General features: G+C 46.8%; 1 protein-coding gene across 5 annotated transcripts in view; it reads left to right on the top strand.

The window, feature by feature from the left end:
- Epb41l4b (erythrocyte membrane protein band 4.1 like 4B) overlaps window positions 1–24,791 on the top strand; it is a 150,715-nt gene that overhangs the window by 20,791 nt on the left and 105,133 nt on the right. For all 5 annotated transcript variants that reach the window (XM_029475979.1, XM_021160258.2, XM_029475978.1 and 2 more), the window contains exon 2: window positions 18,635–18,739. In XM_029475979.1, coding sequence (XP_029331839.1) covers window positions 18,635–18,739 — 105 coding nt within the window. The remainder of the gene's footprint in view (window positions 1–18,634; window positions 18,740–24,791) is intronic.

Raw genomic sequence — 24,791 nt, 5'->3', positions numbered from 1 at the left:
TCAGGAAACAGACCCTCCCTTCCGCCGACTTTGACCGCTGTGCCACCCATCATGGAGTCTCCTTATCTCCTCCCTGTTCTATGTCCCAGGTCTTTCTCTTCTGTGCGTGAGCACACAAAAGGGGAATTCACTGGATCTCATTTCTCTTCCTTCTGCAATTGTAAAGTGCCACCTGTGCCTTTGTTCATGGATGCAGGCCGGGCTGGGAGTCCAGGGTGCTCTCCCCGCACTTGCACTCCAGTGAAAGATAAACACCCTGTGATTCTCTAGGTATGGGCTTCAAAACAGACACAATAAATCTGTGGTGCTGAGGGAAGGAAGGAAGGGATGAAACCTGTGAAGAGGCACAAGGAAGCCTCCAGCAGCAGGTCGAAGTTAAACTGGGGAAAGTCCTAGAGGGTGGCTTCCCAGGCTGTCTACACTGGGGAGTGCCTTAACTGGACCTGTCCATTTTCTATGGATGTCACACTTGAGCCTTTTTTTTTTTTTTAAAGGCAACTAAAGGTCTAAGTAAGGTCTTAAAACAATACTCTACATTTTATATAAAAATTTGTATTTCTAAATTTTCATCAAACACTGGGAAAACGTGATATGTACTCTGCCTTGCCTCAGAGTGGTGAGCCTGTCCCATCCCTTGGTGATCAATTTTTAGTCTCTGCAGATCCACTAGAAGTTGCTCAGAATGTGTGACAACCCTGTTATCGATGTTCCCCTCCTTTCTTAGAAGGCATGGGATTGGGACTGGTTCAAGTCTGGTTTGGTGCCAGAGCCGTGGGGACCGGTGCCTTTCCAGGTGTGTTCTGCCCGAACTGGTGGAAGTTGAGGTTAGTTTATGACCAACCTGGGCAGTTACTGTATTTGTTCTTAGGTGTTTGGTTCTGTAAATAATTTCCTACATGTGCATTCTGTTTTAAAGGAACATTTCACAATAGTCCTGGTTCAAGTTCCTGGCCTGCTTGGCATTCCATTGTCCCTTACAAAAATGCATATGTGAGTGGGCTGTATTCCCCCCACTTAATGGCTGGGCAAAGCACACTTTGTATGGTGAACTTACAGCCAAGGTCTTAATCACAGCAGCTCACGTTAACTGTAAACCATATGCCTGGGGAGACACTTTGATGCCTCCCTTGCAGACCCAAGTCCCACACCTTCCTTTTCTCCATGTGAACCTGTATGAACCTCTCCTCTGTGCTCGACCACTGGACACTAAGCTTCATGCTTAGCTCCTCCCGCCTCCCTGCAGACAGGCAGTGACTTCTACTCTTCTTGTTTTTGTTGTTGGTTTGTTTGTTTGAAACAAGCTGTCTGTCTGTAGCCCTGGCTGACCTGGAACTTACATTGTACACCAGATGGACCTTGAACTCATAAGAGATTCACTTGCCTCTGCCTCCCGAGTGCTAGGATTAAAGGATTAAACCATACGTGGCTACTTTTTTTTTTTCAAAGATTTATTTATTTATTCTTATTTTATGTTTGGCTGTGTGGAAGTACACCACATGTGTAGCCGGTAGCTTTGGAAGCAAGAGAGGGTAGAGGATGCTCTACAGCTGGAGTCACCCGAAGTTGTCAGCTGCTATGTGGGTGCTGGGGGCTGAATCTGGGTCCTCTGCAAGAGCAAAAAATGCTCTTAACAGCCGAGCCACCTCTCCAGCCCCTGCATTAAAAACAAAAACAAAAGCCACCCCCTAAAACCCCAAATAGCATGAACAACAAAACTATGGAGTCACCACCCCGCCCCCCAAAAAGAAAGATCAAAAGTTAAAACCCATCTTTAAAACCAGCTTCGTTTATGTGTGCCTGCATCCGATGAGTGGATAAAGATGCCCCAGTTACAGTCTTAGGACTTTTGGAAACACAGGTGGTATTAAAGGAAAAGTTTCCTGGCTTTTCTCTTCATTAACCTTTTGAGCTGTTTACACAACACACACACACACACACACACACACACACACACACACACACACAGAGTGTAATTACTCTGAGTGTAACAATTGGTGTTTACAGGGGCAGGCATTGTGTGCGCTGTTGTCTTCAGCAACAGCGCCTAAGGGCTGCCATGCAGTGAAGGGCCTTGCTTACAGTGGGGTGGGTAGAGAGGTCCTGGACACTGTTCTCGCTCCCCCATGGAGCAGGGACAGTGCTGAGTGCGCTTCCTCATTTTGCCCCAACTCCCCTTGACAGCACAGGCTTCATTTTATGGATGAAGCAAACTTACAAGGTGCAGGGTCTGAGTCTGACTCTGCTGGCTGTAGGCCTGGGGACCTAGAGGCCAACCTTCTCTAACTGGAAGCCCTGTCCCTCCCTCCCTCTGTCAGTTGGCTAGAGAGACTGAAGCAGTGTGCCACCTGCTGGGAACATTAAGCAGGGAAGTCTGCACTCTTCATTCTGGTGATGGAGCTAAGACCACAGTGCTGGTAGCACTTTTCTTGGGTGGGGATGGCTACCCCTGATGCCCTTTTCCTGTCTTCTGGTGGACTTTCCTCAGAGCATCTTCATCCCTTGTGTCTCTCTGTGCCCTGTCCTGTCCTGTCCTGTCCTGTCCTGTCTTGTTCTCTACACTCTTCTTCGTTTTTATCGCACGTATTTAATGTGTGTGTGGTATGCACACCACAGGGGGAAAAAAAAACAACACCTTGGTGGTCAGAGGATAACATTGCGAATAAGTTCTCTCCTTCTACCATGTAGGTTCTGGGACTGAACTCAGGTCCCCATGCCTGACAGTAAGCACCTTTATTTAATGAGCCGGCTTACCAGCCTGACTGCTCTCTATAGACACGGGTGGATTAGGGCTCGCCATGATAGCCTTATTCTAACCTGACTCCTTTAAACGCCCTGTTTCCAAGTACTGTGACATTCCGAGGTCAAGGCTTCTATGTAAGAATCAACACTGCTCAGTCACAACACCTCAAGAAATGCATCTCCACCCTCTGCTGATAGGCATGCTGCCTAGAATGAGGCTACTGCCACCTCTAGGTGTGTCTTGTGGATACACTGGGGCAAGGCCCTGATAAATTCATCACCAGACTTCTTGCAATTGTGAGAAGTCTTTACTGCTTAGAAAACTCTTCGACATCAGGCTCCACCTGAGCTAAACAAGAGTCAGGACTCAAAACCCAAGCCCGTGTCCTCCTGGCCCCGCGTTACTAGGTATCCAGTCAGATCTGAAGATCCTGTGAAGGTGAACTGTGAAGGTGAAAGTTGTGATTGGAGTGAAGGCTGGGTTCTTATGGGACTGGGCTTAGGGAGCGCTGGGTATGAGGTGGCATTAATATGCCTCACTCTGTGTGTGTGTGGCCAGCAGTTTATGTCTGGTATCTTTCCTATAATGCTTCTCCCAACTTTTTATTTATTTTAACTTTTTAAAAAAGGGTCTTTCACTGAACCTTAAACTCAGCAATTTCATTATGCTGCCTAATGAACTTTGGGGATCCACTTGTCTCTGTGATCTATATTCCACACCCCCCACCCCACTGCTAAGGTGGCATGGATGCCTGGCCTCTCTCCTCCCTTCCCTATCCTCCGCTCCCCTTCCCTCCTTCTACACCCTCTCTTTTTCTTTTTCACATGGATGGGTTCTAGAGATCCAAACTTTCAGAGCGGGTGTTTTGCTGGCTAAGTCATCTCCGTAGCGTTCATAGCACTCTTCACGTTTGGTCCATGGGCTGTCACGGTTTGAGGGAACATCTACATCTTGTTTTTTTTTTTTTTTCTGCTCACAGTTTTTTGGCTGGTTTCCATGGGGATGTGCTACATACATAGTTACTGATGTACAGTTATTTAGTTGCAGAATTCCTGGGGTTGGGGTGGGGGAGAGGTGTGTGCACAAAGGTACTTCCACAATTTATTCACAGGGCTGCCCTGTTTCAAGCCCCGTCTCTGACATAGAAGACATCCATGCTGTAGTTGCCTGTTACTGTTCCCTTGGGCACCAGTTTATTTCATTGTACTTTTGCTTTCTTTTGTGTAGTGGTAGATTGGCTGCCTCCCCTTGCCTTATCTCTTGCTTGGCAGAGGAAGTGAGTGAGTGAGCAGAGAGCAAGGAGGCAGGGAGAGAGGGGAAGAGAGGAGAAAGGGAGAGAGGAGGAGGAGGAGGAGGAGAAAAGTGTGTGAGGAGGGAGAGTGAGCGAGCAATAGGAGTCCTCCAAACCAAGCACTTCTTAAAGTGATAGAGTTCTTAGCACCTAAGTATCTGTTTTTCCAGTGTCTTATGTTTGGTTCTAAAATTTTGGGAGCAGAAGGACAAAGCATGTCTCTTGCTTGGCTGTCCTAGGCAGCAGACTGTTCAAGACAGTCTTAAGAAAGGCCATTGTGTATGTGTGTGTGTGTGGGGGGGGGGCACTGGAGAGATGGCTCAGCGGTTAAGAGCACTGATTGCTCTTCCAGAGGTCCTGAGTTCAAATCCCAGCAACCACATGGTGGCTTATAACCATCTGTAATGAGATCTGCTGCCTTCTGGTGTGTCTAAAGACGACAAGTGTACTTCCATATAATAAATAAATAAGTCTTTGGGCTGGCACGAGTGGGGGTGGGGTGGGGTGGGGTGGGGCTGGAGTGAGAAGAAGAGAAGAAGAAGAGGAGGAAGAGGAGGAGGAGGAGGAGGAGGACAGACAGACAGACAGAAAGGCCATTGTCCTCAGAAGGCTCCAAAGTAGCTGCCTGCACACTGTGACCTACTGATAATTGTTTGTCCCATCTGTCAGATGTAAGGTTTGAACATGTAAGTGTTCACTCCTGGGTAACTGGGTAACTTGATAACTTGGCTGTTGGGACTAGGTCCACTTATTGTGGCCCTCCAAGGCTGTCCTCATGGGGGCTTGTTCCCTTACATATCATGGTGTCTCACTCTGCTGGATGAAGGATGATCACACTTTAGTTCAAGGTCAGAAGTCAGTCTTTCAGAGCTGTTCTGAGTGAGAAAGGCATTGTTTCTGTGCTATTAGTTGATATTAGGACCTCTGGAAGAGCAGTCAGTGCTCTTAACCGCTGAGCCATCTCTCCAGGCTGAATAGCCATTTCTTATTTCCTGGATTGATTTGATTGATTGATTGATCTCGCAGTACTAGGAATCCAAACCAGAGCCTCACATTCTAGGCAAGCCCCTCTACCGCTAATCCATATCCTTGACCGGGTTTCTGGGATATTTTAAAGCAAATCTCATAATTTGTTTAGGCTCTTGGTTCTTAGTCACCTCTAGCAAATATATATGTAACAGATCTTTCCACATGTCGTTATCATCTTCAGGACAAAATGATGAACTCTTAATGGCACATACCCAACACTTGCTTTATTCTCCATTTGTCTTAAAACAACAACAACAACAAAACAAAACCCTTCTTACTATTTTTTTTTCTCACTTGATTCAGGAGCCACTGTAGGTCACAGGTTAGGTTTGGTAGCTCTCCCCCTGTGCTGACAGCCTTTTCCCTGATTCTATTCTAACTCTTTCTGGAGCTAGTTAAGGGTATATCTAAGACCCTCAGATAAGTAAGCATTTTTCTCCTAAACAAAATTAGTGGCCTTCAAAAAGGTTTCTACCTTCTCTTTTCTTCCCCATCCCCCAAGTTTGTTTATCCCACTCCCTGCCCTCTTTGTTTCCAAGCAGGTGATACTCCTGTTAGCATCACCGTATGGTATTTCTCAGAAAACTTGGCTTTACATTTGGAAAAAGTTGATACGTATGAAATCTGTTCTGTACACACATGTGTCACACATACATGCTGGGTCTGGTCTTCATTACACTTATCTGTTGTTACCTAGCACATTTCCCAGCATGCTTTGGGCCTTAAATGGCCATTTCTTAGGGTTTATGGATTATGTTAGTCAAGGATTGAACCAGAGCTCACCTGGTAGCACCTTCTGCTCCTTGGGGCATCTGCTGAGGCTCTGCAGCGTTGCTCAGTTGTTGATAGACCAGGACAGGGTGGTGCCCTCATGTGTTTGGGTGACTGGAAGGCTGGCCCAGCTGAGATAGTGGACAGGAACATCTGGCCGTGGCTTGTCATGACAGGGTAGGTACACTTACATGCTGAATGGATCTCCTCCAGAGTAAGCGTGTGTGTGTGTGTGTGCGCGCGCGTGCGCGCGCGTTATTGCCTCATTTTGGAAAACACAAAACCTCCAGAATACCATGCTCATTCTGTTTGAAGCCGTGCCAGGTTCTTCCAGATTCAAGGGAAGGGTACAAGGGCCCTTTCTTGATGGGAATGGCATGAGAGAATTTGCAGCCAGGTTGCAGGTACTACCATTTGGAAGGAGAACATAAAAACTGATACCCGAGGTCCTTGACACTTGGCACTTTTCAAGTCCCTAGGTTCTTTGTGCATCTTGTGGCTGATGTTGATGTTTTGAGGCAGGATCTAACTGTGTAGCCCAGGCTGGTCTCAAACTGCAGCTCTTAGGTCTCCAGCCTCCTGAGTGCAGGGTCTTATCAGCATGCGCCACTATATCAGCTTCTTGCTTGTATTATTATTTTTTTTTTTTTTTGTATGTAGCATCTTGGACTCAAACTAGGGATTTGTGTACTGGAATTACAGGCAGAGCCTATTACTAGGTCCTAGCCTATAATCGCCTTTTGATGGAAGACGGAAACCCCTGTGTGGAGGAGTCTGCCTTAAAGGTTATTCAGCATATATCCCATCCCTGTTCCTATTTGCTAGAGAACCGAGAAAACTTTGTGGGGCAGAAGCACTGTGACAGGTGACATGATAACAGACAAATGGAATGGCTCCAGGCCATTGTGTTGGGGAGGCCTTTGCCAATGGAGTAGTACCTTAGGTAGCGAGGGACCGGCTGGCAGTGTGACGATCCTTCCGGAGAGTAGGAAGCACGTTTGCAGTCACTCAGGGCATGCGAAAAATTGAGCTCTGGGAGTTCTTTATCCTTTCTCGGCATCTTGAAGAGTAAGAGTGAGGCCATCCCTCAGACTGACTCTGGGCAGATGGACAGGGAGCTTTCCAGCACCCCTCAAGAGGCTGGAGGTGTGGCTCAATGGAGAACATCTGCTTCCTGTGTGTGAGACTCTCAGATTGATCCCTGATGTACTCCCACTCGGCTCCCAGCCAAGAACATATTCATAGGATCCAGGCTGGTAGGATACTGTGGTCCTCACTGCATCCTGTAAGGGATGTGTAAAGAGAAGAGCCGAGAGCTTTGAATCTTTCTCTGCCCAGATCTAAATACAGCTTGGCCCAAAGACAGCTTATCAGCTGGGAACAGACTGGTCAATAGCTGATCGATAATACAACACAAAGCCTCGGTGTTCTCCATTGATCTCTCCATTAGTTGATGTTAGCGTGCCAGTGGCTCTGTGGTGAGATAGCTCATAGTTCCTGTCCAGACTCATCAAGGACCCTCACAGTGGCTCAAGAGGGTCACATGGGCCTGGCAGCAATACCCCTTGGACTGACTGACTAGCCAAGATGAAAGGACTTTTAAGATGATCCCTCCTTCCTTGTTCAAAGTTAAGAGCAGTTCGTAATGTTGTTTCCACTGATTTCGAAGAGATTGGTAGCCAGGCAAATCAGGAAATTAATAACATGTGCGCTGCTTTACCAGAAGTCAATTTCTAGGAGCCACCCAGACTGTTGCTGTTTAGTTCCCTGCAGTGTCTCAGCATTTGTGTCAGTGTGCGAGCAGATAATCTACTTTGCACACTGCTGTGACTTTCCCGCTGTCCAGAGGGGCGTCTCCTCTCCTACTCTGAGATCTGACTGTATTCCACTTATAACCAGACCGATATTTGCAGGTAGAATTTGGTATTGATGTATTGAATTAGTCTCAAGAAAAAAAATTCTGTTTTTCTTCTCTTTCTTTCTTTCTTTCTTTCTTTCTTTCTTTCTTTCTTTCTTTCTTTCTTTCTTTCTTTCTTTCTTTCTTTCTTTCTTTCTTTCTTTCTTTCTTTCTTTCTTCCTTCCTTCCTTCCTTCCTTCCTTCCTTCCTTCCTTTCTTTCTTTCTTTCAAGAGATTATTTATTCATTTTATGTATTCACCATTGCTTTATTCAGACACACCAGAAGAGGGCATCATCGGATCCCATTACAGATGGTTGTGAGCCACCATGTGGTTCCTGAGACCTGAAGTCAGGAGACCATGGGGGTTCCAAAGCTTGTTCTGCCAGCTGGAAGCCTTGTAACCTGGTCACATGACTTCTGTGAGGCCTAGCCTCCTTTTTTGGGAGGAGGCATTATTTTGACACAGGGTTGCCTCGAACTTGGGATCTTCCTGCCTCGGCCTTCTTAGAAGGCCCAGAGATTACAGGTGTACACACCTCACGGGCTCACAATCCAGTTTTGAGTCACTGAACCCTGCTAATGGCTAAAATAGTATTTTTTTTCTCGAGAGTATGTGTATATGTACTGTGTACATGCTTGCTGCTTGCAGAGGCCAGAAGAGGGAATTGTATTTCCTGGAACTGTAATTACAGTCAGTTGTGAGCCACCACATGGGTGCTGGGAAACTGACCCTGGCTCCTCTCTGCAAGAGCAAACAATGCTCTTAATCTCTGAGCCATCTCTCTAGTTGCTGAAATAGTATTTCTCCTGCCGAGGTGACTTATTTGGTAATTTTAGTTGTTCTGTGTGATGGCATCCTTATCTTCTTTGTTTATGATGATTTACGTTATGTCTGTCTTTGTTTATCACGATTTAGCTATGTTGACACTGGGGACTTTTCTAGTTATTGTTACTTTCTCAAATTATTCATAGTGATTACTTGCAAAAGAAAGAGCTTTATTTTGGCTTGTGTTTATGCAGGTTACAGTCCAAGAGCAGCTGGCCTGATTGCTTTGGGGCTGCAGTAAGCCGGTGTGTAGCGTGGTAGGATCAGGTGGCAGAGAAAAAACCGTTTACTTCAGGAGCCAGAAAGTGACACCAGATTGGAGTGGGGTGGGTTTACATAAACTCCTTCAAGGGTATGTCCCCAATGGCCTGAAGACTTCCCACTAGGTTCCTCCCAATTCCCAAAACTCAAAAGGTAAGCTTTTCCCAACAGTGTCACTCTGGGAACCAAGGTCTCAACACATGGGGACATGCTTAGGCCACCTGGGATGAGTGTGTTTCTGACAGAGAACTAGCTTTTTTTTTTTTTTACAAAGGTTCATAGAAAGCTGGCTAGTTGGGGCCTCGTAGCGATAGAACATCTGCCCAGCAGGTGCACAGCCCTCAGAGCCTCAAGTGGAAAGTGAAAAGGAAAGGTGTAAGCTGCCCTGGCAGGGGTGGAGAGATCCTGAAGAGACATTCTGGATTCCCTACTTGGTCATCAGACTATTAAAGCAACAGTCCCAAGGAGTTAGAATTCCCCCCAGGAACCTCTTGCTGGGAGAAGGAAAATGTGACAGCCAGAGGAGGAGCTACTCAGAGGACATTGCATACCTACCTTTTTGAGTACCACCTTGTGGGAGAGACCCAGCATGGATGGGCCAGCGATGGAGGGGGGGGAATCACACTTGGCCAGGACTGCTTGTTGTAACTCTTGCCCTGACACCGTATTTAAAACTAAACCTCACGTCAGGATCTGGAAGATGGACTTGGGATGAAAGTGGGCAATGTCACTAGTTTACTCTGTTCTTATTAACAATGTGACCACCAGGATGGCATCTCCTTTCTGAGCTGAGCTTCTTAAGGCCGCCAGAGCTCAGGCACTAACCCTAACAGCTCTGTTTGCAGAAGGAAGGAGGTAAGGAAGGAAGGAAGAAGGAGACAAGCAAAAAGAGTGGAAACTGGCAGGTTTGGCAGGGGCTGGGAGTAGGAGGGCCAGTGACTAATTGGGAAAGTAGCACTTCCCAGAAACTGTGGGCTCTAGCCTCCCTCGGGGGCTTCTGAGAACAACCAGCTGTGAAGCCAACTATGATCCCAGGTAGGGCTCCAAAACACATTCAGACTGCGGGTATTAACACTTTAGAAAAGGCAACTGATCTTTAGGGATCAAGGCAGGTTTACAAAAATCCCCAAACCTGACTAACCTCAATCTTCCTTTTGATGGGATTATTAGACCTCAGATACCTTGAGTTGTGGTAAGATTTGACTAAAAGCACATGGCATTAGGCCTGTGTTCTGCCAGGAGATAGAAGGTTTGGGTTAAAGTGCTCTTGCTCTGTAGGGGTGGGGCACCAGTTGGCATGCATGCCCACCTGCTTTCTTGTTGACAGAGCTGTTGAGCAAGGTGGACAACGGACGAGATTGTTGTCATTTTCTCAAGAGTGGCAAAGATCATGTTTGGTTTGCTGGAGGGGCCGTAGAACTGGGTTTCTACTCCAGCATGTGTCTCCACAGAGCACAGGGCACAGACAGGCCTGTGTAGAACAACTGTGCATATTCATAATCAAGCCGGAAGCCTCTCACCACTCAGGTGCCTCTACTGAGGCAGTATGGGTCTAGTACTGCCATTCCACCCAGGCCCACCTGTGGTGCTTCCACATGCCATCAAAGTGAGATGGATAGCTGAGAGATGGAATGAGAGACCTGAACTCTTAATGCACATATATTAGATCTCAGGCCAATCTAAGGATGATGAAACGTAATGGGAGCAAATTTGAAAACAAACAAAAAACCAGCTGTTCTTCTCTTCAGAGATCATGAGCATAGGGGATGGGATACAGCTCAGTAGGCCACTTGCCCAGTTTATTCAAGGCCCTGGGTTTGATCCTCAGCACTTCAGAAACGTTTAACCCTTGCATGAGATTCTGAAATTTATTTAAAGAACAAAACAAAACAAGGTGGCACATGCCTGTCACCTCAGCACCCAGTGAGTGGCGACAAGAGCACTGTAGTTCCAGCCTGCACTATCTAGTGACAGCCTGTGTGATGCTTTGGATAAAAATGGCCCCCATAGGTCCTTAGGGAGCCACACTTTTAGGAGGTGTGAACTGGTTGGAGTGGGTGTGGCCTTGTTGGAGTGGGCGTGGCTTTGTTGGAGGAAGTCTATCACTAGGTGGCAGGCTTTGGGATCTCAGAAGCTCAAACCCAAGGATAGTGGCTCACTGCTTCTTCCTGCTGCCTGTCGATCCACAGCACCATGCCTGCCTGCATGCCACCATGCTTCCCGTCATGACGATGATGGACTAAACCTCTCAGCTGTAAGCCAGTTCCAGTTAAACATTTTCCTTTTAAGAGTTGCCTAGGTCATGGTGTATCATCACAGCAACAGAAGCTCTAACTAAGACACCTTGTTTAAATAAAAGAAAGCATTTCCTAGCATGTATAAAGCCCTGAATTTGATCCCCAGTTCAGCATTCAAAACCAGATAAGTAAGGAGGAAATCTATCAATAAGTAGATTTTCATTAGCCTTAAAGAAGAGGCCAGAGTGGGATACACTTTCTAAAACACCAGTGTAGTCATGTGTGTTAGACCTGACAAGGGGTCTGATGGGGTCTGGGTGGGTGATGGGGCCTGGGTGGGTGATGGGGCCTGGGTGGGTGATGGGGTCTGGGTGGGTGATGGGGTCAGGGTGGATGATGGGGTCTGGGTGGGTGATGGGGTCTGGGTGGGTGATGGTTGTACTAGAGTTTTGCTCTCAGGTCCCAGCCAGCTGTGGAGAATTCCTAACGGGATTAGAATGGGGAGATCAGACTTTTGAAACAGTGGGTCGTTTGAAAACTTTTGTGGGGGCAGAAGATTCTCCTTAATCTGTTGGCACTAATGCTTGCGTCAACCTCCGAACGCCAGATGGCAGTGAAGCAAAAAGATGAGCAGGGGAGTGTGCTGGGCCCAGAGTTGAGCTTGCTGCAGGTGAGGATAGGAACAGGGTTTGGAGAAGGGCATTGGAGGCAAGGGCACAAGTCAAGCTGTAGAGGAAGGGGCTGCTAGGGAAGGTGGTATGACGTATCTGGGGGCCCTCAGGCTTCAGAGCTTGGCTGGGATTCAGGATACTCAGAGGGCCCTAGGAGAGGCAGAACTTGTTAGGATTTAGGCAAGGATGGTTTTGCAAAGTCACGGATCAGGCTGCAGGGCATCCACAAAACACTTGCTTCTCTGGTGAGTGCTTTCCGATGCAGAGAAGGATGTCTTGAATGACAGTTCCCTTCAGAGACACAGAAGGGTGGTAGTGGACAGACAGAAAACTAGAGGTATCGGGACCATTTGGGGTCATTGCTGTTGTCTGGGTGTGAAGTGACATGCTGTGGAGGTGGAAGGGAACACAGGCACGCAGGGACACAGCATGGGATGGGGGTGGAGCAGGTGCATTGAGAGGGCTCCTGCAGCCACTTTACATTGTTTCCACGCTGTACCTTCCCAGTTTAGCTCACAACTAGAACATGCACACTTATTCAGGGAGCATGCGCAGCTTAGCCTATGCCTTCCTTTGAAGTCTGCCTGGGATGCCTGGCATTTTCTACTTCGGAGATGAAATGAGATTTGGACAGTTAGCTTCTACCATCTTTGTTCCACAGCTGGATCTGACCTGTTTGCCTCGAAGCCGGGTCAGGTTGCAGTAAGGCATGGCCAGTAGTAGTGTCTTATCTAAGGTCGTGTAGTTCCATAGTTTATTTAGGGCATGAAGTGAAGACACTAGCTGTCCAGCTGTCTCCCTCCTTTATCAGAAACATGACTGGAAACCGGTGAGTCAGCGCAGTAGTCTCTCGGCTGGCCAGCATAGACTGTGCAGAGTCCCTGCCTTCCCCTAGTAGCTGTCTGTGTGCTTGCCCGCCCCAACCTTGCTTGGCAACTGTGGAGTCTTAGGCAGATTTTAATGAGCTTGTTACTTCAGCTCTTGTCAGCTCAGAAGGAGCTGCTACAGGGAGGCATTCTGATCAAAGCTGCTGGTCCTTGGGAAAACAGTATTGTTGAGATGGGAGGCATAAGAATTAGGGCTGCAAGAACTCAACGTAGAGCTTGCTAGAGCCTGCTGTATCGGGGGACGGCTTGGCATATAAATCTGGCGATGAGAACTGCAGACCTGACTGTGGCCTCCCTTTCAGGACATGTGGCCTCAGTGGGCAGGAGGTCCATGCTGTGTGTGTGTCCTAAGCTGCTTTGTACAACTTAGCTTCTCAGAGAGTGCTCAGTCACTGAGGACTTCCTGCAGTGAGCAGGCATAGCTATCCAGGTTTCAGACTATTTAGACTTTAAGAGAAAGTTCCACTTTTATTTCTTATTATTTGCTGATATGTGTATGTGTGCATCGGTTTGTGCACGTATGTGCATTGCCCTTGGAGGGTAGGAGAGGGCATTGGCTCCTCAGGAGCAGGAGTTATAGGCACTTGTAAGCCACTTAACGTAGGTGTTGTGAACAAACTCATGTCCTGGAAGAGCGACAAATGCTCTTAAATTTTCTGAACCATCAAAACCCCCAGGCTTTTTAATTTTTATATTTTATTTTGTGACAGGGTCTTACTATGTAGCCCTGGCTGGGGTGGAACTTGCTTTGTAGACCAGGCTGGCCTCTAGCTTAGAGATCTCCTTGTCTCTGCCTCCCAGATATTAGAATTAAAGGCACTCACCATTATGCCATTTGTTTGTTTGTTTGCTTGCTTGTTTTTTGTTTGGTTTGGTTTGGTTTGGTTTGTTTTTTTTTTTGAGGCATGAGCCCATGTAGCCCTGTCTGGCCTAGACCTCACAGAAGAGCATGGCTTTGAGCTCTTGGTCCCCCTGCCTCTACCACTCAAGGTTGGGATACAGATGTGTTCCACTGCACTCTCCAACTTCTTAATCCCCATTACATACGCAGGACGTGGAATGGCGGCTGGAAGTTGATGAAGATTCAGCAGATACTTGTTAAATGACCGAATGACTAAATCTGGCACAGATGGGGAGACTCAGTTCCTTTTAAAGCATCAAGGATGGCTTTCACAGTAACTTATCTCCTATGGTAACCATTAGACAGCTCTTCACATAATAGCAACAAAACTGTGTTTGGGTAAATGGCCTTGGAAGTGCAGTTGGTTCCCTAGGTGCTGCTTTGTGGAATTCATGATTTGAAAATATTTCAATAAACATATTTCCATGCTTAGGCTTTCCGCTTGTGATGCGTTCTCAGTCCATAGTTGGTAGCATAGCACAGCCCGTCCACTGCATCTTCTTTTTACCCCAGACCTCACCATACATTTCCCTGATTATCTGCCTGTGCACCACCTATCTAGGTCCAGATGTGTGGCCGTTAGGCTCTGTGCTTTGGAGATGGAGGACAGAGATGTGCTTACTCAGGTGAGCATCGCTAGACCCTGCCCCCAGGGAGTGAGTGCTCACTCCGAAGCAGTGAGACATTGTACCAGTAGAGAAGATAGTTACAAAGATGGAGGCACAAATGTAAAGAAGGAAATGAGCTTTGACTCCACTACACAAAAGCGTGTGAATCGTAAAACTGACAAGATGGCTCAGTAGTCAAGGCACTTGCCACACAAACCCGACCATCTGAGTTAGATCTTTGTAATTACACGTAAAGGTGGAAGGAGAGACCCATCTCCAGAAAATTGCCCTTGGCTTCCACACATGCACCATGACGAGTATACACCCTCCCCCTGCCACAGGCACCAGGCACATACAATAATAAAATGTTAAAACATATGTATTATATATCATGGACCGCTTTATAAAAACAGGATATTTGCTGAAACAAAATAGACATGGAAAACGGTGGATGTTTTTCTTTAAATTTCTCTTTAAAATTGACCTTTGGACAGTTGTCAAACAGCAAATACAATTTGGGAGGGAGAAAAAAAAAGTCCTAATTCTGGCACTCTGTCTTCTTTCCCATAACAACCAGTCATCAGGCCATGCTCCCTGTTGCTCTCCAGTGCAGCCAGCCCCAAGCAACACCTGCCATTATGGAGCCAATGCTTCATTAAAGAGTTTCCTAGTGGGGCAGAACTAGTTAGGAAAGGCTTTAGCAGCAGGACATGGCAGAAGACGTAGGCTGGGAGGAAGCAAGAGACCGTGCTCCAGAACCAGACGGGCTACCCACTGTGACCCTAAGCAGTTCATAGTTCCCCCAAACCTCTATCTCCAACCCAGCCTTACCATGTAGGCTTCACATGGTGCCCTCAATACGTGGGGCCACAGAAACCAACCAAATCCAGTCTCAAATGCAGTCTGCACCCAAGCGGTGCCTCTCTACTTGATTTCAAGACTTACCCTCCAATCTGTGATTTCATCAATCCCAGATTATTAACTAATAATGCAGAGTGAAAAGGGTCGGAGCACACCGCCACTACGCTTCATTCCAAATGCTATCCTTTGGGTAGAGGCAGGGAAGGGCTCCTTCTGCCATGCCAGAGCCTCCCTTGGTGGACTTAGTGTATCTTCTGTTGGAACAATGAATCCACAGTGGCCTTGCCAGCTTCATAGGCCTAGGTGAAGGAAAGGATAAGTTGGAGGGGTCCTCAAAGCAGAAACTCAGAGGGACTGGAAGGACGAAGATGGGGGGATGGAAGCCACCGTACGAGAGCCTGCTCTCGGCTCCCCTATCCTGCAAAGTCAGCCCTCCAGCCTACAGAGGCTCCAGGTGACTCGGTTTGCCTGTACTGTCAGACATCTCATCACATGGAGCAAGTTTACCCTCCTTCCTCTTAATCCCACCGGTAGGTGCATGCCTGTGACTTTACACTGGATCGCCTTGGGGTGCGGCTGTCCATGCTCCTGCCTCATCGTACACTTAGCCCTCTGCGTCTATTGTTGCTTTGCAGGAGCTGGTCCAGAGTCTCCATTCTGTAATCTAGTGGTAGGTGCTGACGCTTGAAGCCAGGGCCTTTTGATATTTATGCCCTCTACAGTGAGGCTTTATCCCTACCCTCGTGTTTTTTTACTTTCTATATTTCATATAGATAGAGATGTGCAGATAAAGCCGAGGGATAGTTTGATGAGTTACTGGAATGCAAACGTCCCGTCTCCTGAGATAGAAACCTGAATGCGCCAGATGTATCTCTCTATCCCACCACCTTCTGGGTTCTTCCCTCCTAAGCAGCAGCTACCCTGACTTCAGTGTGGCCACATCCTTATTCAAGTTTCCTCACCCAAGTGTGTTTCCTAGACGGTCAGTCAGTGGTGTGTGTGTGTGTGTGTGTGTGTGTGTGTACCACCAGCCTAGCTATCACCTCTCAACGCCCTCAATCTTAAGCAACCACAACCTAATCTCTAGGGTTTGTCCGCTCTAACGTGTTTCTAATGATAGCGTCATATAGGTATGGTGCTTTGTGGCCAGTTTCCTTGCCTGAAGCCGAGGGTCTTCTTATTTTATCCCTATGGTAACATACATTGATATTCCAGTCCTTTTTATGGTAAAATAATAGTCCACCAAATGAGTATTCTGTATTTTGATCGTCAACTGATAGCCGTTTTGGTGTTTCTGCTTTTCAGGTATAATGTGTAGAGCTGCTGTAAACATCCATGTACAATGTTTTTATGAGCATGAGTTTTCATTCGTTCATACATACATACATACATACATACCTCCAGATAGACTTCCAGGCCACGTGCTAGTCTGTACTTAACCATTTCGGGAGCTGAGAGAGTGTTTTCCAGTGTGGCTGCAGTCTGTTATTTTGTCAGCAGCGTGTGAGGAGTCCAGCGTCTCCAGCACTTGTTAGGTCGTTTCCGTCCTAGCCATCCAATGGTGGCTGTCATGGTTTACAGGTCAGGTCCCTTGGCTGCTGTGGCTGGTCGCATTTCCAGGTGCTCATTGAACCCTTGCCGATCTTCCGGAGCATGATACACTCCTTTTGCTGGTTCTTAATTAGATACTTGTCTTTTCGTTATTGGATTATAATAGTTCTCTCATTTATTTTGGATAAAAGTCTCTCATCAGACACAATTGGCCCTTGACATCAACTAACTGGATCAAAACTACTGAAAAAAAAAATTGTGTCAGTACTGAACATGTATAGACTCTTCCTTGGTCATTCCCCAAACAGCACAGTGAAGCAAGAACGACTCTCTGCCTAACAGCTGTTGTCTGGGTGGCATGAGTCCGCCAGAGGATTTAAGTCACGTGAGAAGATGTGCATAACTTATTTGCCATGCGTATGAGGGATTCGAGCATCTGTGCATTTTGGTCTTCTTGATTGGTGTTGGAACATTTCCCTTCCCCCGCCCCCAGCAACCCCCCCCCCCCGGGGCTGGAGTGACAGCTATATATATGATTTGCAAACTTCTCCCACACCGTGATTTGCCTCTGCAGTTTTTTGTTGTCTTGGTGCCTTCGAAGCACCATTCACTGGATACACAGTTCGCTGCTGCTTTTGTTATTTAGCTTATACTGTTGCTGGCAGTGTCTCTTAGCAGCTCTCTGTTATAGCATCTCTCTATACTGTCGCCATAACTCCAGCTCAGGAAGCATCATGCCTGTGCAGTATTGGGAGTTTCACAGTTCTCTCTCTCCCACTGAGACCTGCTCCATCTCGAGTGGATTTGCCTGTTTGCTGCTACCTACTCTTCAGTACAGGGAAAGGCCGTGTGACGCCTGCCGCTTTCCTGTTGATTGCTGGTGTTTGTAGTAAGGAGTGGGTTCTCTAGTCACCTCTGAAGTTACTGTTTACTTTTTTCCCCCTTTGTTCAATGTGAGATAGGAGTTGAAGTTCATGAATAGCTTCTTGCTCTGATGGTGTTTATTGTAAAAGTTATCTTTGTCTATCAGAGCATTTATGCACCTTTATCAAAAATAATATGTTGTTTTCTTTCTATACTTTCTCTTCTGTGCTATCCTAATGCTAGGCCTATGCAGTCTGGGTTACTCTATAATTAACTCTTAAGTTGCACTAACTTACATTCTGTCATTACTTCCAAAAATTCTTGGTCTATTCTAAGTTCTTTTTTTTTTTAATTGGATATTTTATTTATTTACATTTCGAATGTTATCCCCTTTCCTGATGCCTCCCTCCCCCAGAAACCTGCTATCCCATTCTCCCTCCTCCTGTTCTATGAGGGTATTTCCTTAGCCTTCACGGGACCAAGGGCCTCTCCTCCCATTGATACCCTACAAGGCCATCCTCTGCTGTATACAGCCATATATGGCTAGAGCCATGGGTCCCTCCATGTGTACTCTTTGGCTGGTGGTTTAGACCCTGGGAGCTCTGGTTGGTGCTGTTTGCTTCTTTGTCAGTGGTTTCTTTGACACCGAGTTGAAATGTCTTTGCTATGGAGTCGATTTTATCAGAGACACGTGCCTGCATCTTGCTTCAGTGAGTACTAACAAGCCTCCTGGTCAGTCAAAGGTCTGAGTTGTCTTGCAGTAGCTTCCTGTTTGAGATCTTGAAGCTGGGGAAAGCACCTGTCAGCAGCCCATCTTGCACAGCAAACGGAGAAGCAAGAGATGTGGCTTGTCCAAGGTTGCTCCTGTTTCTAAGCAGCGGGTATTGGTGCTGCATCTTTCCTGTATTCATGCTCCGTCTGCGGACCACACAGAGCCCTGGAGTGTGCCTGGGCAGAATTAACCCATTGAATAAAGTCATTCATCCAAAAAGCTTTATTCTATAAGGAAAGATGAGGTTTGGCAGTGTTCATCTGGGCCTCTTAACTTCATAGGATTATGTGATATTTGAATATTTTTAATTTCAAATTCTTACTTCACTGAAATAAGGCTAATTAAAAATTTATGAATTGGTATGCATGCATGCAGTTTATGGAGAGAAATGGATTTATAATAATATTTTTGTTTTTTACCCATTTTATCATGCCCTCAATTTTCCTGTTCCTCTTTGTCTTCCAGAAACATGCCAAAGGCCAGGATTTGTTCGACCAGATTGTGTACCACTTGGACCTGGTGGAAACAGATTATTTTGGTCTGCAGTTCCTCGACTCTGCCCAGGTCACGGTATGTCTTGCAGTGATTCATTTCAGAAACAATTGGCTCTTCGTGCTAATTCTAGAGCCCTAGACATTGATTGAGAAAAGAGGAAAATTGAGATATTTTCCCAGTAATGAGCTTGGCAGGTGATGCTGGTGGTGCCCAAATGAAACGCATCCAGGATGCCTGTCAGACTGCCCCCCCCCCCAGGCCACCACTGACCAGGAGGCTGTGTGCACAGAATACCTTCTGGGGACATGGCTGCACACAGGGGTATATGATAGGAACATTGCTAATGTAGGGGAGGAAGAAGAAACCCCTTTATAGACATCTTTTTGGTGGTAGGTCTAGGGAATCCATTATCGTCCTACAGAACCAGGGTGGGAAGCAAGCAGGTGCTAGGAGCACAGTTGAAGTGGGGGAGGGGGAGGGCTTCAGGGGATGTCACAGCCAACCTTGGCCTGGGGGTGGGGGCGGCGGTGGTAAGTCAGAACAGACTCACCTCATCTTTCTGGAGACAGATGCCACAAAGCTCGGTGCATTTATTTCCTTTTAAATTAATTTTTAAATTAATGATTTATTTTAAAAAAAACTATTTTATGTCCTATGGGTGTTTGCCTATGTGTAGGTCTATGTATCATGTGCCTGCAGTGCCCAAGGCTAGAAAGGGCTTTGGATCCCCTGGGAATGGAGTTACATACAGTTGTGATCAACTGTGTGGTTGCTGGAATGAAACCCAGGTGCTCTGAAAGAGTGGTCAGTTAACCACTGAGCCATCTGTCCAGCCCTAGCACTTATGTTTCTGAGAGCAGGAGTGACTTCCTAGTGCTTCTTCCCAACAAGCAGTACCTTTGGGTTTCAAAGATAACGTATTCGGCATTCTAAACATGTTTTCTAAGTGGCTGTTGTACATCGGGCTCTATTCTAGGCATTGAAGAGAAGGTGGTAAATATACAGTTGATGTAACAAACATGACAGGCAGTGGACAGTTAATAGGGATACAAGGAGATCACTCAGCAATGCAAATAGGAGGACCCAAGTTCCTGAGTTTGGACCCCCTCACCCGTGTTAAACAGCGGGATGACAGCACGTGTCTGTTACCCCAGCAATGCTCCATCCCTGGGCTAAGTGGGGAGAGTTGTACCCTAGAGCTTGCTAGATTGTTAGCTTTGCTAATCTGTGAGCTCCAGGCCCCGTGATAAAAACCTGTCTCAAAGGGTAAGGTGTAGAATGGTTGAGGATTAAACACATCAGTGTTTACCCGCCACGTGCAAACCTGCATGCACATGTATGCATACGCACAGACACATACCTACCACACAGACCAATTAGAAGAAGTATGGGACTGGACGGATAGGGTGCTGGGTGAGACCGTGTTTTGGAAGCTGGGTATTCTGGGAACCTGTTTGAGCTGGAGATCTGGAGCTCTTTATACGTGGGAGACACTTACCAGATAGTCCCTGGGGATAGCTATAAGATGTAGCTGCTCAAAACTGGTGCCTGGTAATTGGTTTTACTCTCAGAGAGATGCTGAGTCCTGAGGTGATAGAATCTGGCTGTTGGTGCTCCTGGCTACATCCTCCTGAGAGGGACATCTCTTGGGTGACATCCCACCACTTCCCTCTGTGCCTTAGGACTTCTGTCTGCTCTAAATTCCTTACCTTGCAACAGCTCTTGCTTCCTTGACTGTTCCTGGTTCCTTCTTTGTTTCTCAGCTGGAGAGTTCCTTTACCTCAAGTGCAAGGGAGGCCTCACACCTTCTCCCTCTCTGCCTCTTTGGCCCAGTCTACTTGCTTAAAGTTGAGCTCTGCCCTCATGGCTGACCTTAACATCCATTGAAACCATCTCTGGATGAACTTAGAACTCATGTTGCTGCCCTGACCATATTCTAGGCATGGTTTCCTCTCATTTAAGCTTCATTTCAGCAGTCTCACAGATTCCCTTACTCCCATATTTCTGACCCATCTCCTATCCCCCAGTCTCCTCTTTTTCTTGCCTTCTTTACTGCTTTAGGGGAACGAGGCTTTGGTCCTCATTCAGCCTCTGGTTCTCCTATCACCATAACTGTTCTCTGGCCTCCTCTTGGCAACCAGGCTATCTGTTTGCTCTGTGGCTTTTCCCGGGCTGCCAAACGATGCTGGAGTCGAGTGCCTGTATCATTTGTCTGCAAGCAGAGATCACAGGTTCAGCCAAGTCCAATCCTCCAAGCTGTGCATTGGGAGTGTGAGCTTCTCACTGATGCCTGGATGCCCCTTGGTTCATTTTCTGGTTCCTACCACAGACCTCTAGTTAAATGCACATGAATTCTGTCTAGCATCTGTGTATCTACAGAGGAGACTGAGGCCTTCTGCTCCAAACTCCTATGCTTCTTGCCCAGCACTTTCTAGCCTCTCTTTCTGTTTGTTTATCCTTACTCCATCCTTGGGTACAGGAATCAGCCTGCCTCTACATCTCTCTTCTGCAGCGCAGCCTATAGTTTCTTTCCAGTTGTTTCCTGAACACCACTGGCTTAGTTGGGGTTACTATTGCTGTGATGAAACACCAGACCAAAAGCAGGCTGGGGAGGAAAAGGTTTATTCCTGAGAACCGCTGTTGTCTTAATTTGGGTTTTATTGCTGTGAAGAGAAGCCATGACCAAGGCAACTCTTATAAAGGAAAACATTAATCATGGCTGGCTTACAGGTTCAGAGGTTCAGTCTGTTATCATCAAGGCAGGAAGCATGGCACCGTCCAGGCATGGTGCTAGAGAAGGAGCTGAGAGTTCTACATCTTGACCTGAAGGCAGTCAGAAGATTGTTTCCTAGACAGCTAGGAGGAGACTCAAAGCCCACCCCTACAGTGATATAAGTATATCACTTATATCCACTTATACAGTGATATAAGTATATCACTTATTCTCCAACAAGACCACACCTCCTAATAGTACCATTCCCTGGGTCAAGCATCTTCAAACCACCACATTCCACTCCCTGGCTCCCATAGGCTTGTTCAAGTGCATGAATCTGTGGGGGCCATACCTAGCCATAGAATAATGCAAAATTCATTTAGTACAACTTCAAAAGTCCCCATGGTCTATCACAGTCTCAACAGTGTTTAAAAGTCCAAAGTACAAGGTCTCTTCTGAGATTCATCCAGTCACTAAAGTATAATTACCTATAAAATTAAAATAAAAAAGCAGATTGCATACCTCTAATATTATGCAGGATATACATTACCATTCCAAAACAACATACTGAGGAAATCCTGGGCAAAACCAAAAGCCAGCTGGGCAAACTCCAAACTCTGCATCTCCATGTCTGATGTCCAACTCCGTTCTGCTTTGTTGACTGCAGCACAATTCTTTCTCTTTGGCTGGTTCCACTACCTTCTAGCAGCTTTCCTCAGTGGGTATCCCGTGGCTTTGGCATCTTGAACATCTTGGGGTCTCCAAGGCAACTTTAGTGTTACAGGTTCTTGTTCAAATGCCTGGGATCCACACATGGTCTTCTGGGCTCTTCCAAAGGACGTGGGTCACATCTCCAGCTTTGTCCTCTGTAGCACTCCAGCATCTGGTTGATTCCACTCTACTGCTGCTGCTGTTTCTGGTGGTCATCCTACAGTACTGGCATCTCTAATTCACTGTAGTCTTCTGCTGCAACTAGGCTTCATCAGTAGCCTCTCATTGGCTCCCTTTATGGTGCCAAGCCTCAACTTCCCTTCAGTCCTGGGCCATCAACTGCAACTGAGGCTGTACCTTACCAATGGTCTTCCCCGGTCTCTCACAGTGCCAAGCCTCAGCTGATCTCTGTGACTCTTTCATACCTTCAAAGCCAGTACTACCTGGTGACTCTTATATATTACCAAGTCCAGCTACAGCACAAGGTATAACCTTGGTTATCTATAGAACACAGCTTCTTTGTGCTTATAGAAAACATTTCCCAGATTTTCCTTCCAAACATTTTTTTTTCCTTCAGTGATGCTGGCTTCTTCTAAATCACTGCTAATCTCTTAGCTCCAGCTAACTAGAATCAGTTGTCCCAGTAACCCCTTCTACTCTTTACCTTAAAGCCAGAGCACTTGGCTGAAGCTGCCCAGTTCTACTGCTTATTGGGGTTTGAACATGACCTGCTTTTTGGTTTTTTTGTGTGTTTTTTTTTGGGGGGGGTTGTTTTGGTTTTTTGTTTGTTTGTTTGTTTGTTTGTTTGTTTGTTTTTTCGAGACAGGGTTTCCCTGTATAGCCCTGGCTGTCCTGGAACTCACTCTGTAGATCAGGCTGGCCTCGAACTTAGAAATCCGCCTGCCTCTGCCTCCCAAGTGCTGGGATTAAAGGTGTGTGCTACTACGCCCGGCATGGCCTGCTTTTCTATTACATCATTACTAGCTTTCTGTTTCCCAGTGGTTTTCTTCACTGCCTAAGCCATATTCTTCAGCAAAATATCACAAGAACAGTCTCTAGGTCTCATAATAAAATTCTTTTCTGAAACCTCTGGAGCCAGATTTTCACAGTTCATATTATCCTCAGGACCAATGTCTTCCATATTCCTACTAGGGTGGCCCATAAAGCCCCACTTAAACCATTCCATGGCTTCCCAAACCCAAAGTCCCCAAACCTACATTCCTCCAGACAAAAATATAGGTAGGCCTATCACAGCAACACCCCAGTCCCTGGTACCAACTTCTGTCTTAGTTTGGGTTTCATTGCTGTGAAGAGACACTATGACCAAGGCAACTCGTATAAAGGAAAACATTTAACTGGGGCTGGCTCAGAGGTTCAGTCTGTTATCAAGGCAGGAATCATAGCAGCATCCAGGCAGACATGGTGCTAGAGAAGTAGCTGAGAGTTCTATGTCTTGACCTGAAGACTGTTTGCTAGGCAGCTAGATGGATGGATGGTCTCAAAGCCCACTTCCACAGTGACACACTTCCTCCAACAAGGCCACACCTTCTAATCCTGCCACTTCCCCGGCCAAGCATATCCAAACCACTACATAAGGGTTTTTATTGCTGTGATGAAACATCAGACCAAAAGCAACCTGGAGAGGAAAGGGTTTATTTTGCTTATACTCCTATATAACAATTCATTGTCAAAAGTGTTCCGTAACACACACAGGGCAGGAACCTGGAGGCGGGAGCTGATGCACAGGCCATGGAGGGGTGCTGCTTACTGGCTTGCTCTCATGACTTGTTTAGCCTGCTTCTTATAGAACCCAGGACCACCTACCCAGAGATAGTACCACTCACAGTGGGCTGGACCCTCCCCAGCTGATCACTAATGAAGAAAACGCCTTACAGCCAGATCTTATGGAGGCATTTTCTCAAGTGAGGCTCTCTCCTCTCTGATGACGCTTGCTTGTGTCGAATGGACATAAACCTAGCCAGTACAACCACGTCCAGAGTTTCTCTGTGCTCAGCATCCTCTGACCACCCCAGCCTCTGACACTCCTGAGCCTTTCATTTCCCCAACGCTCATCTCTATCCAGCCTCAGGTGGGTGGTGCTTTTCATTAGCCCTGGAGCTGGAAGGGGTCCTGGGTTCTGACCCATCCGGTGGCCTTCAGATAACCAATCTCTTCTCTCTTGGCTTCAGTTTCCTCACCTGTAAAGTGAAGTTTGGGTCCCAAACCTAAGAACTCTTGGTCTTCATGGTCAGTGACAAGTGTGCAGGTGCATCTGCTCTGGGGTCTCCAGGGAGGAAGCCATCATTTTTTGTCATTAGAACCAAGGGCTTGTTGGCCTGCCATCAAGTCCTAGTCCTCAGGGGACCCCTCAATAAGCTTTTATCTTCCTGGAAAGCTTTGGATGTGACTGTTATGAAAGACTTTGCCATGCAGCCCTGCTGACTTGGCTGGCAGGCATTCCCATTATTGTGCCCTGTCACCGTGTAGCAGGAGAGATGTTCACAGCAGGTCCCAGGTGTCCTGCGCAGACGACATCTATAGGTGTCTTGGCTCTGCTGCTCCTGGAGACATTTCAGCATCTTACTCTACAGACACAAGGGACTTCCTGTAAGGCAAGTGTGGGATCCCCATCTGCTTTCAAGTCCAAGGATGTAAGAGATGTGCTGCTGCCTCCAGGGCCCTTCCTTTTACAAAGCCCCATCT

The sequence above is a fragment of the Mus caroli genome, chromosome 4 (assembly GCF_900094665.2).
Source record: "Mus caroli chromosome 4, CAROLI_EIJ_v1.1, whole genome shotgun sequence".
NCBI lineage: Eukaryota > Metazoa > Chordata > Mammalia > Rodentia > Muridae > Mus > Mus caroli.
This window is presented reverse-complemented; position numbering and strand designations above follow the sequence as displayed.